Genomic DNA, 15,751 nt, shown 5'->3' on the forward strand with positions numbered 1-15,751 from the left:
TTTTTCCACTACCACCTGGACCATCCAAGAAAAAGCATTTGGGGTGTACAGTTTGATCTTCGATGGCTGAAGTTATAGTCTGAAAGGCTGCCAACTGTTCATCATTCAGAGAATTTATCAAAACCTGTGCCTATTGTCGCTCATATGATTCATCACATGTATTTGTATTCATTAATGAAGGATAGTCTGGAAGTTTGAAATGTGAACATTTCATTCCATGCAATGTGAATACCTCTTGAATTTCGTTAAGGGCATGCATTTTACAGTTTACACAGGCACCTTCTCTTCGGTGTGATTTGGGCGCCGCCATCTTGTGTTATGGGATTCCCGCCTCTGCTGTGGGGGCTGCCATTTTGTTACAGTGTGATGGTCAATTTGCATATTCCCTCTTTATTAGATAGGATATTTCAGAAAACATGTGCAAACAGGAGAGGCCAGGGGTAGTACTAGTATATCCTAACAGCCATCATATTGGATAATGCAGCTCTAACCCACCATGTGACTTTGGGTAAAACTCTCAACTTCTCAGTGCTTCACTCTCCTTATCTATAAAGTGGGATGAAAAAATACCCACCTCAAAGGGTAAAGCTCTTCATACCCATCAGTGATTCCTGGGTCTGGAACATGGACCTAAGCATAGTGCCAAATCACACAGCACCATAGGAGCCAGGACCTGAGTCAGGAACATCCATGGTGGCAATTTTCCAAGGTTAAGAAAGTGCAGGTTCCACCCCTGAATTCAAGAGGTCAGGATTGTCTGTCCCCTCCTCCTGGGTCAGAGGTGTATGATTCAACTGCCAGGGTCAGGTCCCTGGGTCTAGCAAGGGGTTTGCCTAACATTGCAGGAAAGATGCTGCCTCATCTCTCACCATCTCCTTTTAAAGGAAAGACACAGAGAGTGGTGGAAAGCCAGGCTGAGACCATGGCAGGTGCACATGGACATACTCAATCACATACCTGGCAAGTAGGGACCGAGCCTGCCAGAGGCTGAGTGATGATAGCGACAGACACCAGCCCAGTGGACATCAATCAAACTGGACCAGGTCTCTGCACTTCTGGAGTTCAGGGTCTAAAGGGGGAAACAGAGACACTGAGACAGAGATAATGAGATAGGCACATACACACACAGATTATCAGAGAGGATCCTAGAAACATCCTCCGAGTGAAGACAGAGCTAGAGAAAGAAAGAGAACTGCTGGCACTGGTCAGAGCAATCAGAGATCCAGGGACCCAAATGTCCCCCCAGCCAGGTCTCAGTCCCTCTGTCTTTTTCCACCTACCCCTCCACCTCAGAGTCTCACCAGTTCTGTGTCCCTCCCCACTCCTCTGTCTCTCTCGTCATTCCCATCTGTAGCTGCTACAGAAAGGAGGGTGAAGGAAGAGGTCTGGAGATAGACACTGAGCACCCAAAGGCCCTACAAACACAGGATGAGAAGGTGCACAAACACACAAGCACACACAAGGACACACACCACCAGCACCATGCAAAAGCAAACACCCCTTCACATATGAATCCATAGCAATACATGTAAGCCTGTGCACATGCAAAATATCTACATAAGCACATGCAGACTCATACACAAAACACACTTGCACATGCACATCAATACAAATACCCCTTCACATAAAAAATCATACAAGTGCACACAGATGCAAGCAGGCATGGGCAGATATGCAAGCATAAACACACAAACAAGGCCACAACAAGTAGAAAGTGCATACTCACCCGTACCCCCAAAATAAACACGTGAGCTCTCACGAACACTCATGCTGACCTTTGTAACCACCACAGTGTCTCTGTCAACATCTGGGGAGCGGTTGCTGAGGTAGGGAGAAAGCAAGTTACTGGACAGGAAGTATGGGCCCTTTAGAACCTCTCTTTCAAGTTCACGCTCCTGGACAATGTCAGAGGGGAGGCGGGGAATAGATAAAGTTACATAACTGGGTGAGGAGGCAGGATCAGGATAAAAGGTCCAAGTTGAGATTGCAGTGGGCTGGAAGGCAGTCAGATTGGGACCATGGAGCTCAGTGTCCTCCTCCTCCTTGCTCTCATCACAGGACTATTGATTCTCCTGGCCAGGGGCCACCCAAAGGCACATGGCCACCTTCCGCCAGGCCCCCGTCCTCTGCCCTTCTTCGGGAACCTTCTGCAGATGGACAGACGAGGCCTACTCAAATCCTTCCTGAGGGTGAGATGCAGATGGATGGGTTGGAGAGTGACTTCCCGTCTCCGTATTTGGGGATCATTTACTAGAAGGAGTAAGGCATCCTTCCAGGCTCAGGGGTGGGGGGTGTGAAGGTTGGTGAGTAAGAGGCAGGCAGCTGAAGCACAGTAGATGGTGGTCAGATAGTCAGAGACGTCTTGTTCACTGGGAATTGTGTGCCACTATCTCTGGAGTGAGCAAATGGGGATGAAGAGGTGTCTGGATATGAGCCTGGGTGTAGCATTTCACATCTTTTGCCACCTTCTGTCAAGTTCCTGGGTGCCTGCCCCCCGGATGAGAGAAAAGGGGGCAGTGTCATTAGTCAAATAGGCTTCTCCTCTGTCAACAAAAGAAAAGGAAAGACTGGTTCATATCAGCACCAGGACAATGGGAGGGGGAGGGGGGCAGGAGGCCAGGTACAGAGGGCTTACCAATAATGCACATTAATGTGCTATCCATAACAGCTGACACTACGGAGGATTTACTGGGCTCTGCATCACTGTTTCCCAGGCATGACTTTGTGTCTTGTTACCTATTTAGTTATTAGTAATGTAATCTACCCCATGAACTCACCTCTCAATGGGAGAACAGGAGCACTGACAGTAACTTCCAAATTACCTTTGCTTTTAACAGAGAGAGTTTTATCACATATGTGGAAGCCCCAAGTATGTGTGATTTGGTTCTCATTGTCTTCAATGTACCACAGGGTACCATGCTTTCCTATAAATTCCTGGACTTAGTTTCTTCATTCAGAATTAAGTGGCTGGGATTTGCCTATATTGTTGTGGGAACTCACCAGGTCTCACTTACAACAATCCTGTGGGCTAGGTGAGGTGCTAACCCCATCTTAGAGATGAGGACAGTGAGGCTTAGCTTGGGGAAGGCACTGTCCACAGCCACACAGCTGGGACTTCTCAGAGGGGAAGCTTGGGTCCAGCAGGGAGGGCTCTCCTCTCCGGTGCCCTCAGAGACTGAAACTGCCTAACAGTTTGGGAATCACTAAATTTTTTGAGAATCTCATTAAACCTTTATGCTCCCTCCCAATATCCACACACATCATTGCAAAAATTTGAGAGTTTCAGATCCCCAAAGCTCTTCTAGGGGTTCATGATCCTCATGAGGAGAGAGAGAGAGAGAGAGAGAGAGAGAGAGAGAGAATGAGCTAGTGGGTGCCATGATGAGACGGTGTGGTGAAGGTGGCACGGCTCCTCCTCCATTCCCCTACATGTGCTCAAATCCTTCTGGACTCAGGCTTGAACTCGTGTTCCAGATTCAACTGTTACTCATTGAGTCTCAGTTTCCTCTTCTGTAAAACGCTAGTGACAATAAAAATGTGTCCCTCTTAAAACTGTGAGGATGAGATGGGGTATTGCATAGGGTCTGGTGTATAGTAAATGCTCATTAAATGGCAGTTCCTTTGATCCACTCATTCATTTATTCACTCATTAAATACTAGATTACTGGGCACCTTCTGTTTGCTGGGGAATATTCTAGGTGTCGCATTGGACAGAGCATACAAGTAAGGAAATGAACAAATGAGGTAGACAAGAGCTATGATTGAAACTACTTTAGATTGAGTTGTGAGGAAAAGGCTCAATCCTGCTTTGTTTCTGGGCAGAGACACAGAAAGATGCAGGAAGAAGGCATCAGAGAGAGGCAGGTGCAAGAACCCTGAAAAATGAGCAAGTTCAGAATCTTGAGGGACAACATGGGGGGTGGGATCTGAGTGAACAAAGGGACCATTGGGGGGAGATGCAGAGGGGTGATGAGGCCACTTCATGCAGGGCTATGTGGACCATGGTGGAGACTTCAGCTTTTATTCTCAGTGAGGTGGGAGCACTGGAGGATTTGGAGCAGGTCAGTGACATTAATTTCCATTTTAATAGGATGACTCTGATGTCAGGGTAGGGAGGGATAGATGATGAAATGATTGTAGATGGGAAAGAGTGGGAGTAGAGAGACCAGTGAGGTTTTGCAGAGATCAGTGTGAGAGATTTTTCATAAAAATCACAAAACTTAAACTTTTATGATTGTAAGTAAACTTTTAAAAAAATATATTTTTATCGATTTCAGAGAGGACGGGAGAGGGGGAGAGAGATAGAAACATCAATGATGAGAGAGTCATTGATTGGCTGCCTCCTACATGCTCCCTACTGGAGATCAAGCTCACAACTCGGGCATGTACCCTTGACCAGAATTGAACCTGGGACCCTTCAGTCCGCAAGCCGACGCTCTATCCACTGAGCCAAACCGCTAGGGCTGTAAGTCAACTTTTTACTGTTTAAAATCATCCTAAGAAGTGCACAAATCATAAGTGCTCAGCTCAGTGAATTTTCTACAATATACGTGCAGATCAGTAACAACATGGCCCATCCCCAGATACCCCACTCGCATCCCCATCCAGTCACTACCTTCCCACTATCCTGAGACCATAAGTTCATGTTATCTGTTTTTCAACTTCATGTAAATAGAATTATCATGTTTGGACTCTTTTGTGTTTAATTTTGCTCAGCATTATGCCTGTGTGCTTTATTCATGTTGTTGGGTATTGCAGTAGTATGTTCTTTTCACTGCTGTTTAGCATTCCATGGTATGGACACATATTGATGGTGATGAGCATTGTATTAATAAGGTTTCAGTCTCCTTGTCCTGTGTTTTGGTGAACACAAGCACACATTTTTGGGACATGTGCCTGAAATTAAGTTGATGAGTCACTAAGTAGACATGTGAACTTTTAGCTTCAGTAAATACCACTGAGCAGTTTCCAAAGTGGCTGTACTGATGTTATGATTTTTTCAGATCTCATGATCGCCACCAGAGGGCCATCCCTTTCTCTTCCTGTCTATCACAGGGCTGGCTGTTCAGGGTATTTCTCTGGGGAAATTGTCAGGATGCAGACAGCAGGTTGAAGTGGGTCACAAAAGGATGATCCTTTAGTTGTGATGCCAGAGAAATCTGGCCAGACTTAAGGATATGGGCAGGGGTGATATTAGAGATATTTAACCACCTATACTACTCGGGGCACCAATCAATCACGCAGTCCCTGGCTAGGTGGGTTACTCTTTTAGTTGCTGGATCCTGGGAAGGAGAAAAGCAGATTCAGATGGAGGGTTTTGGGGTGCCAGCTAATTACCAGTCTATATGTGTTTTAATGGTTTAACACTGTTGGTGTGGGTATGCTTGGCAGCTCCGAGACAAATATGGGGATGTCTTCACGGTGTACCTGGGGCCAAGGCCTGTGGTCATACTATGTGGGGCAGAGGCAATCCGGGAGGCCCTGGTGGACCAAGCTGAGGCCTTTTCTGGCCGGGGGAAAATCGCCGTTATTGATCAAGTCTTTCAAGGATATGGTAAGGGCCTGAGAGGCACCAGGGGAAAGGGGGGGAAGGGAATGGGGGATGGGGATTGCAGAAGGTGAATCTGGTAAGGCAGAATAGGGGTGGAGAGGGACCCAGAATCTCCTTCCAACTTCCTCTGCAACCCATGCCTGCCTCCACAGGTGTGGTGTTTGCCAATGGGGAACGCTGGAAGGCTCTTCGGCGATTTTCTCTGGCCACCATGAGGGACTTCGGGATGGGCAAGCGGAGTGTGGAGGAACGGATTCAGGAGGAGGCGCAGTGTCTGGTGGAGGAGCTTCAGAAATCCCAGGGTGAGCCTGGGGGATGGTAAGGAAAGACGGACAGCGTAATAGAGAGGATCAGGGTACACGGCAACAGAAAGACAGGATTGTACACAGGCAGAGAAAGAGAAGTAGAGATAAAGAAAGACAGAGCCAGATAGACCATCAGACAGAGGGACAGGGACACAGAGACCGATGGAGATGAGTAGGAGAGGGACACAGGGAACCAGAAGAGATGTGGGATGTATACAAACTCAAACACACACACACACACACACACACACACACACACACTATTTTTATTGATTTCAGAGAAGAAGGGAGAGGGAGAGAGAGGGGGGAGAGAGAGAGAGAGAGAGAGAGAGAGAGAGAGAGAATCATTGATTGGCTGCTGTCTGCACACCCTCTACTGGGGATTGAGCCTGAAACCTGGGCATGTGCCCTGTTCTGGAATTGAACCATGACCTCCTGGTTCATAGGTCGACACTCAATCACTGAGCCACACCAGCCAGGCCATATACTTAGATATTGGCATGCTATTTACTTGTGTTCAAGGAAAGTGATTCATAGATTAATTGTAACTATCAAAGGCAAAACAGGACTTATATAAAGGAAAGCAAAGAAATAAAAGGAAGAACTTCAGACATTGGAAAACAATGGACTGTTTTCCTTTTCTTAAGTCAACTGCTGACAAACTGGCAGTGAGGGCCGTGGGGTTTTCTGCTCTGCAGCTGGATGGGCTATCAGAGAAGCACTTCTGGTTGCTTTTAGATTCTCTTTAAAACTGATGTTTATAAGATATAAAGGTAACAGGGTCCTTTCTCAAGAGATTGCAAGATATAAGCGTAGAGGTTTGGAGGGGGGAGGCAGAGGCAGAGACACAGGAACAATAAAGGAAAAGAGACAGAAGGACTAAGAGAAAGACAGGAAGAAACAGACTGAGGTAGACAGAGAGACAGAGAAGGTGAAAGAGACAGAGATGGAGGAACCAAGTCAAAGAGAGACACACAGAGAAAAGGAAAAGCCAGAGAAAGTGAGAGAGACAGACAAGCTCAGTAAAGGGTCTGCAGAGGAACAAGAGAAGATGGACAGGTGAGACCCACAGAGAAAATGGCACCAACCAGATGACCTGACTGTTGCTCCACAGCCACCCTCCCTTCCACAGGGCTAGCCTAGCATATGCAGACATCAGTTAACAAGTGTAGAACAATTTCCTGAAGACCAGAGACCCCTAGAGGTGAACAAAGGAAGTAAGGGGAGAGACAGAAAGGGGCAGGGACAACAGAGCTTTTATACCATAATCAATTAAAAAAAATTGTACATGCAATTGATTGAACACCTGCATTGCACTCCCACTGGCTCTGGGACTTAATTGTACCTGCTCCCCAAGTCAGAACTGGGGCCTGAGAGGGAACCAACCACACAGCCTCTGTAGCTGGGCTGCCTGGGTCTGAATCCTGGCCCTTGTGATGAGTCCCTGGGTAACCTTGGTCAAATTACTTAACTTCTCTGTTTGCCCATCTATGAAATGGAGATAATAACAGAACTACACCTTCCTTACAGGGTTGAGGTGAGAATGAAATAAAATGGCACTGGCAGGCGCTCAATGGTTAGAGCATCGACCCTCATACTGAAGGGTCTCAGGTTCCATTTCTGCTCAAGGGCACATACCTCGGTTGCAGGGCATGTGTGGGAGGCAACCAATCAATGTGTCTTTCTCACTCCCCCCCACCTCCCCTCCATCCCCTCCACTCCCTATAAAAATGAAGTCAATGGAAAAAATATCCTCAGGTGACAATAAAAAATAATAAAATAAAATAATAGACTAGGGCCTGGCATATCATATGGACTAATGAGTGGTAGCTGTTATTATTCCTATTTTCTTTCTCGTTACTGAGCAATGAAGGACAGTTACACAGAGATGGGGCAGCTGCCAAGTGCTCCCCAGACATTTGAGTCTGTGTCCCTGGACCTGCCACTTCCTCCTCCTAGGAGCCCTCCAGGACCCCACCTTGATCTTCCACTCCATCACTGCCAACATCATCTGCTCCATTGTCTTTGGAAGACGCTTTGCCTACAGAGACCCTGATTTTCTGAAGCTTCTGGACATGTTCTACCAGTCCTTCGCACTCATCAGCTCCTTCTCCAGCCAGGTCAGGGAGAGGGTGAGGGAGGGTGAGGAGGAGGTGGACATCCAGGAAAGGGAAAAGGGGTGATCTGCTTTGGGGCCCCAGAAATGCAGCTTAAGGTTGGAAGATGTGCAGGACAACAGGGAGAGACAGGGCCACAGACACCTGGAGGGAGAGAGAGATGGTGAGATAAGGACTGAGAGACAAAGAGAAAGAAAGAGGAGTAATGGAGGAGGCAGAAACAGAGAGTCAGAGAATTAGAGGGAGAGAAAAGAGAGGGAAAGAGAGAAGAAGGAGGAAACAAGACAAAAAAGAGCAAAGATAAAGAGATCCTGAGAGGCAGAGTTGACAAGAATGTCAGAGAGAAAGAGAGAGAGAGAGAGAAACAGGAGACAGAGATTCCCCTCTACCAGAGGTATTAGGGCCCAGGAGGGTTGTCTCTTCCTGTGACCCACTAGCTCAGCCCCAGGAGGACCTTACAGCCCCATTGTCTCCCACAGGTGTTTGAGCTCTTCTCTGACTTCTTGAAGTACTTTCCTGGCACACACAGGCAAATCTACAGAAACATGCAGGAAGTCAAAGACTTTATTGGCCACAGTGTGGAGAAGCACAGGGAGACCCTGGACCCCAACGCCCCCCGGGACTTCATTGATACCTACCTGCTCCGCATGGACAAAGTGGGGTTTGAGAGAGGGGAATAAAAGGGGAGGGGCAGGGAGGGAGGAAAAGATGGGGGGCAGTGAGAAGAAGGGAGGGGAATGAGGAGGATGGAAGAACAGAGGATGCAAAGGGGATATTAGGAAAAGGTAGGAGGGATGAAAGAAGGAGAAACTAGGGAGGAGGCAGAGAGAGAGATGGATAGAGAGAGGGAGGGAAGAAGGGAGAGGAAGAGAAGAGTGAGCAACAGAGAGATCGGAGAAATACAGGACAAGGGACAAACAATAGGGCAATAGCTGAAAAGACCCACAGAGGCAGAAAGAGGCTGGGAGAGGAAGTGAGACAAGCACACCAAAGAGATGTTGAGATGGATTGAAACAGAGCCAGAGTGAAGAGACAGAGATAAGGATATATGGGTGGACATGAAGAGCACAGGGAAAAGTAAAATGGACCAGATGGTGTGAGAGACCCAGAAATAGGTGGGGGGGGGGGACCCTGATACATGCATGCAGCAAGGTTCCAGCCTCCCCTGATTCCAATGAACCCCACCTCTCTGGACCCAGGAGAAGTCCCACCCGAACAGCGAGTTCCACCACCAGAACCTCATCAACACCGTACTCTCTCTCTTCTTTGCGGGCACGGAGACCACCAGCACCACTCTCCGCTATGGATTCCTGCTAATGCTCAAATATCCCCACATCGCAGGTAGGCAGAGTGGGGACAGCCAATCTGGGTAGTCCTCCGATCCCTTTTTGGCCCCAGAAGCGGGGTAGGGGTCCTGCCTAAATGAGAGAGGCAGCATTTCCCTCTGAAATTAGGAACACTGCAGGTTTTAATGAACTGGCAACTAAGCCAGCCCTGTTGGATGGATGGATAAAGAATCTGTCAATCTGTTCTCCTGTTTTCACTGATCACTTAAAAATTCATTTATCCATCCATCCATCCATCCATCCATCCACCCACCCATCCATTCATCTGTCTGTGCTTTAATCCATTAATTGGTCTGTATACTTAGATTCCTTTATCTATGATTTGCCCAAGAACATACACTTTCATTCTTTATTTGGATTAATTGATTCACCTATGTGTTGAACCTTTGAAACAATGGTTAATTGAATGAACTATGTGTCGTGATTCATTGGCTCACTCATTCATTCATGCATGCATCCATCTGTTCTTCTATGAACTAGGTTTCATTTCTTAATCCTTCCATCAGTCTTTCAATTCATCCTTAACTCTTCTATCCCTTCATTTATTAATTACACAATCAATTCACTGATTTATCTTTCATTTATTCATCTGTCATCAAACCATCATCCATTTATCACTTTTTCTACTAATTTATTCATTCACTTATTCCTCCATAAATCTAGCCATCCATTTATTCAGGTAATTTATTGGTTGATTAGGTTTATTTATTTATTTGTCTATTGGTAATTATTCATTATTGATTGATAAGTAAATACATGCAGCCATTAAATAATGTTCTTCCATCCATCAGTCTTTTTATTTATGAACTAGAGGCCCAGTGCACAAAATTTGTGCAGGGGGGGGGTCCCTCAGCCCAGCCTGTGCCCTCTTGCAGTCCAGGAGCCCCTGGGGGATGTCCGACTGCCAAGGAGGCAGGAGAGGCTCCTGCCGCTGCTGCACTCGCCAGCCATGAGCCCGGCTTCTGTCTGAGCAGCACTCCCTCTATGGGAGCACACTGACCACCAGATAAAGCTCCTGCATTGAGCATCTGCCCCCTGGTGGTAATTGTGCATCATAGTGACCAGTCATTCTGCCATTTGGTCAATTTGTATATTAGCCTTTTATTATATAGGATTGGTTGATTGATATATTCATTTATTTACCCAATTATTCATGGGTTAATCTATTGATCTATTTCACTGTCATATTCCTGAGGACCTAGCACAATATGTGCCTCATTTACAATACACACAATAAATATTAGTTCATTTCCCACTCATCTTAGAGAAGAAATTTTGACAGGTGCAGAGCCTCAAGTTCTCAATCTGATATGTGATGTGTGTGTGTGCACACACATGTGCATGTGTGTTTCCCTGTGCATGTGGGGGAAAGAATCTATAACATTCATTAGATTTCAAAAAGTGAGAATTCTTCTAGCTTCCCCTTTGCTCCCCCACCCCAAGCTGATTGTTTTGAGGAATGTCAATGATTTAACACTTTACTGTAAGTTTTTAAAAATTATTATTATTATTTTATTGATTTCAGAGAGGAAGGGAGAGGGAGAGATAGAAACATCAATGATGAGAGAGAATCATTGATTGGCTGCCTCCTGCACTACACACCCCTTACTAGGGATCGAGCCCGCAACCCAGGCATGTGCCCTTGACAGGAATTAAACTAGGGACCTTTCAGTCCACAGGCCAACGCTCTATCCACTGAGCCAAATCAGCTAGGGCCTATAAGTTTTTCCTGACTCATTGGCCCATAGAAAGCAGTGTCCCTACTGAAATGTCCATTATATACACTTTTATTGATTTCAGAGAGGAAGGGAGAGGGAGAGAGAGAGACAGAAACATCAATGATGAGAGAGAATCATTGATCGGCTGTCTCCTGCACATCTCTCACCGGGGATCGTGCCTGGAACCCGGCATATGCTCTAACTAGGAATTGAACCATGACCCATGACCCCCTGGTTCATAGGTCGACGCTCAACCACTGAGCTATGCCGGCCGGGCTAAAATGCTCCTTTAAACAAGGTTCTCTTCTATGCAGAGAAAGTCCACAAGGAGATTAATCAGGTGATTGGCTCACATCGCCCTCCAGCCCTTGATGACCGGGCCAAAATGCCATACACTGAAGCAGTCATCCACGAGATTCAGAGATTCGGAGACCTGATCCCTATTGGTGTGCCCCACGTGGTCATCAAAGACACTAAATTCCGAGGGTACAACATCCCAAAGGTGAGGCCAGCCAGGCAACCACATCTCTCCTGTGTGGGATCCTGGGTTCTCTGAATCTCCAAACTTGACCTCTTGTTTTATCACTAGGGCTTCTTGTTTCATGGTGTGTTTTCAGGGTGGGGTGGTGAAGGGAATGACAATATTTTGTATCTTGTGATCATTCCTCAGGACACTGAAGTATATCCCATCCTGAACTCTGCTCTCTTTGACTCACGTTACTTTGACACACCAGACACCTTCAACCCTAACCACTTTCTGGATGCCAATGGGGCACTGAAGAAGAATGAAGCTTTTATACCCTTCTCCCTAGGTAAGCTGGATCTGCACTCGCTTCCCAGACACCAGAGTGCAGGTGTCTTCACCTCCTTGAGACATCAAGGAGAGGCTTTTGTTTATTGAGCAGTTAGTACATGCCAGCTGCTTTACCTTCATTATCCCATCCCATATGCACTACAACCCTAGAAGAGGTTTAAAAGGTGAGATCACAGCCCAGTGGCACACCTTGGTATGCTGGACCTTGGAAAGTATGTTAACCTCTCTATATCTCGGTATAAGATATCTGTTGAGCAGTGTACTCTGAGCCCAGTGCTTTACTGGGGGCTGAAGATAATGCATCAGACCAGTCACGTAGACAGAGAAACATTATCTGTCAGGATGTGAAGACAGAAAACAAAACAAAACAGCTAGCTGCCATGAGCAGAAGGAAAGACAAACTTAATCAAAGAGGTGTTAGAGACAAATGTCTACTGAAGGGTCCAAAGGACAGCCCAAGGATGGAAGGACAGAGTGGGAGGGAGATAACAGGCTCTTCTAGAATGAGGTGGGTCACGGAGCCAGTTACAGGAGAGGAACCATGCCAGAGCCCTGCCCTGAAGATTTTTTGCTCATGTGTCCTAACTTCTAGGTGTGCCAAAAATGTGAACCCTTCCCCAGATACCTCCACACAGGCACAATGTCCAACAACTTGAAAGGTTTAGGTAATGCCTGGAAACCCATCCTTGAAATGGCCTTTTCAAGGTGGTCAGCTTGCAGATTAGGAACCAATGAATTAATGGAGGAGACTCTCCATTAATGCCTGACCTTTCTGGATCCCTTTGCCCTCATTTCTCTCCAAGCCAGTGATTCATAACCTATTGGGAGGGGGGGGGGGGTACACTTCTGAGAATCTGATGGAAGCCATGCACCTACCTCACATACATAAATCCCATTCACAAGTTTATGTGCAATATGGGGTTTTTTTTCCCTTAAAACTGAGATAAGAAACAAAACAGAGATAAGAAAGGAAACAGAAACATACTCAAAGAAACAAAGAACAAACTGATGGTTACCAGAGGCAAGGACGCTTGGGGGACTGGGTGAAAAGGTGAAGGGAGTTAGAAGTACAAATTGGTAGTTACAGAATATTCACGGGGATGTAAAGTACGGTTTATGGAATATAGTCAATAATATTGAAATACCTATGTATGGTGTCAGTTGTATAGTGGACTCATAGTGCTGTACACTTGAAACTAATATAAAAGAATATTGAATGCCAACTGTAAATGAAAATAAATAAATAAATAAATAAAACAACCCAGAGATAGAAAATCACAGGCAGTGCCAGACATTCAGCCCAGTCTCCACCACACATACCTGAAAAAACACACCAAGTACCATCTACACCTATAGGATCCTTAGTGTGAACCAGAAGCTCTTTGAATAATTCTTTCATTTTGTTAATCCTCACCTGAGGTTTTTTTTCCCATTGATTTTTAGAGAGAGTGCAAGGGAGTGGGGGAGGGAGGGAGGGAGAGAGAGAGAAACATCAATGTGAAAGAGACACATCAATTGGTTGCCTCCCGCACGTGCCCTGACTGAAACCCAGATATATGCCCTTGACAAGGAATCAAATCCTGGACCCTTCAGTGTGCAGGCCAACACTCTAATCACCGAGCCACACCAGCCAGAGCTTTTCTAAGAATTTTTACAAATATTAACAATTCTCCAAATGTTGTCAGAACTATGCCCACATCTACACATGTGGAGGTGCGCATGCACACACATACACACATCCAACCCAATGATAGTCCTTAGACCAGGGGTGGGCAAACTTTTTGACTTGAGGGCCACAATGCGTTCTTAAACTGGACCGGAGGGCCGGAACAAAAGCATGGATGGAGTGTTTGTGTGAACTAATATAAATTCAAAGTAAACATCATTACATAAAAGGGTACGGTCTTTTTTTTTTTTTTAGTTTTATTCATTTCAAACGGGCCGGATCCGGCCCGCGGGCTGTAGTTTGCCCACGGCTGCCTTAGACTCTGTGAGGTCAACCGAACCTTTGGAAATCTAACAGAAGCTACAATCTTCCCTGGAAAGATATACATCAAAGATTTGCACCTGGTTTTAGAGGTTTGGGGACACACTAAAAGTCTACCCTGAATTGCAAGTGAAAGGCCAATCCCATCCAAACCAGTTGCAATGGACACAGGTGTCTGGACTTTGGGCAAAGAATATGCATCCAGCCCAGCAGGTGGCTGAGCATTGACCTATGAACCAGGAGGTCACAATTCGATTCCTGGTCAGGGCACATGCCCAGGTTGTGGGCTTGATCCCCAGTAGAGGCTGTGCAGGAGGCAGTCAATCAATGATTCTCTCTCATCAATGGTGTTTCTATCTCTCTCTCCTCTCCCTTCCTCCTTCCTCTATTTGAAATCAATAAAAATATATTTTAAACACACACACACACACACACACACACGAATATGCATCCACTCCAGGTCCACATTGTTGATCTTCTGTGCCCACAGGGAAGCGCATTTGTCTTGGCGAAGGTATAGCCCGTGCGGAATTATTCCTCTTCTTCACCACCATCCTCCAGAATTTCTCCGTGGCCAGTCCCATGGCCCCTGAGGACATTGACCTCACACCCCGGGAGTGTGGAGTGGGCAAGCTGCCCCCAGTGTACCAGATCCGATTCCTGTCCCGCTGAGGGGGTTGAAGGAAGGAGATCAAAGGATCCCAGGGTCATGAAGTATTCCCACCTCTGCAGGGATGTTGCCTGACTCTACCCATGTTCTGCATCTGAGAGATCTGCTACAAGCCAGTCTCCTTCTTCCTCCTTGGTTGCCACCTCCACGAGAATGTCCATTCTGCAGCCTGCCTCCTTCCATCATGCTGCAGCTCTTCTAAAGACTCAAGGAGGTGTTCTCCTTTCCTCTGTTAATAGAATTCCAGAAGTGGTGTATATATAGAAATTGGAGGCTGAAAGTGAAAACTCAGCTGAGGATCTCTCTGCAGTTCTGCCTCCTAGGCCACTGCTCACCCTGAGTGACTTCTCCCTTCCTTAGAACAACCACAGCCTCCATTTAACAACTCCTTGTGCTCCATACATGATCTTGCTTGAATACTACTCCCAGTAGCCCCATGTGGTGGGTACAATGATCATGTCCATTGTACAGATGAGTACACAGAGGCGGGGCAATGGCATCAGTTGTCTGAGGTCACATGGTTAGTGAGTGCAGGTGCAAGACTCACACTCAGTCTCTGTGTCTCTAGAACTCAAACTCTCTATCAAAGCTCCTCCCACCCATATATTTTTAAATTAATCTGAAACTCAGAGACAAAAAAATCAACCATTTTTACTAGTGTAATTTAGTGCTTTCTGGATTTGCCTCTTCTGCATAATTCGTATAGTGAAATCACATAATATGTGGCCTTTTGTGAATGGCTTTTTTCACTTAGCATGATATTTTTGAGGTTCATCCACATTGTAGACTGTAGTTGTGCCCTGCCATTGTCCAGCTGTCTCCTCATTTTACTGCCTTTCCCTTTCCTTTTCAATATAAAAGGGCCTCCTCAGCCCAGGGCCTCCTGACCTGTGTGGTTATAAACTGGTGCCTTGGATTCCCCGATATACCTCTTCAAATGCACTGAGACTCAAATAAACATCCAAAACCTGACACCTCCAGGTCAGGTGGTGATCCATGCCACTTTATGTGTGACTCATTTATTTTCAAGGCACTAGGAATATTTCCAGAAGGTGAAAATTTCTACTTCACCTCAATGCCAGCTCCATGAAGGCAAACCCGTTGTCTTGTTCATCACTGTTCTCTCAGCACAAAGAACCCTGTGTGGCATATGACAGGTGTTAAAAATATTTGTTCAGAAATGAATGAAGGAATGAATGAATGGTTAGCTCAGACAATCCTCCAAAGTACCAACATGGAAATA

The 15,751-nt window shown here is 46.1% G+C and overlaps 1 protein-coding gene and 1 long non-coding RNA gene across 2 annotated transcripts in view; one reads left to right on the forward strand and one right to left on the reverse strand.

The window, feature by feature from the left end:
* The window catches only part of LOC102245423, a 3,602-nt gene extending 1,769 nt beyond the window's left edge, over window positions 1-1,833 (reverse strand). Inside the window, exons 1-2 of the long non-coding RNA XR_313735.2 lie at window positions 1,727-1,833; window positions 958-1,069 (exon numbers count right to left, since the gene is read on the reverse strand). This is a non-coding gene — a long non-coding RNA (uncharacterized LOC102245423). The remainder of the gene's footprint in view (window positions 1-957; window positions 1,070-1,726) is intronic.
* A 140-nt stretch (window positions 1,834-1,973) lies between these two features.
* Window positions 1,974-14,984, forward strand: LOC102245131 (cytochrome P450 2B11). The gene is made up of 9 exons (XM_005868777.2): window positions 1,974-2,189; window positions 5,392-5,554; window positions 5,704-5,853; window positions 7,816-7,976; window positions 8,453-8,629; window positions 9,173-9,314; window positions 11,352-11,539; window positions 11,708-11,849; window positions 14,329-14,984. The coding sequence occupies exons 1-9, from the start codon at window positions 2,019-2,021 to the stop codon at window positions 14,508-14,510; spliced, it is 1,476 nt and encodes a 491-aa protein (XP_005868839.1). The 5' UTR covers window positions 1,974-2,018; the 3' UTR covers window positions 14,511-14,984.
* The last annotated feature ends 767 nt before the right edge of the window (window positions 14,985-15,751 follow it).

The sequence above is a fragment of the Myotis brandtii genome, unplaced genomic scaffold (genome assembly GCF_000412655.1).
Source record: "Myotis brandtii unplaced genomic scaffold, ASM41265v1 scaffold277, whole genome shotgun sequence".
NCBI lineage: Eukaryota > Metazoa > Chordata > Mammalia > Chiroptera > Vespertilionidae > Myotis > Myotis brandtii.

Excerpts from the sequence above, each read along its gene's own strand:
- LOC102245131 (XM_005868777.2), top strand. The coding sequence starts at position 2,019 with ATGGAGCTCAGTGTCCTCCTCCTCCTTGCTCTCATCACAGGACTATTG. Across the intron at positions 8,630-9,172 it reads ACCTGCTCCGCATGGACAAA|GAGAAGTCCCACCCGAACAG; the intron begins GTGGGGTTTGAG and ends CTCTGGACCCAG. Across the intron at positions 11,850-14,328 it reads TTTTATACCCTTCTCCCTAG|GGAAGCGCATTTGTCTTGGC; the intron begins GTAAGCTGGATC and ends CTGTGCCCACAG.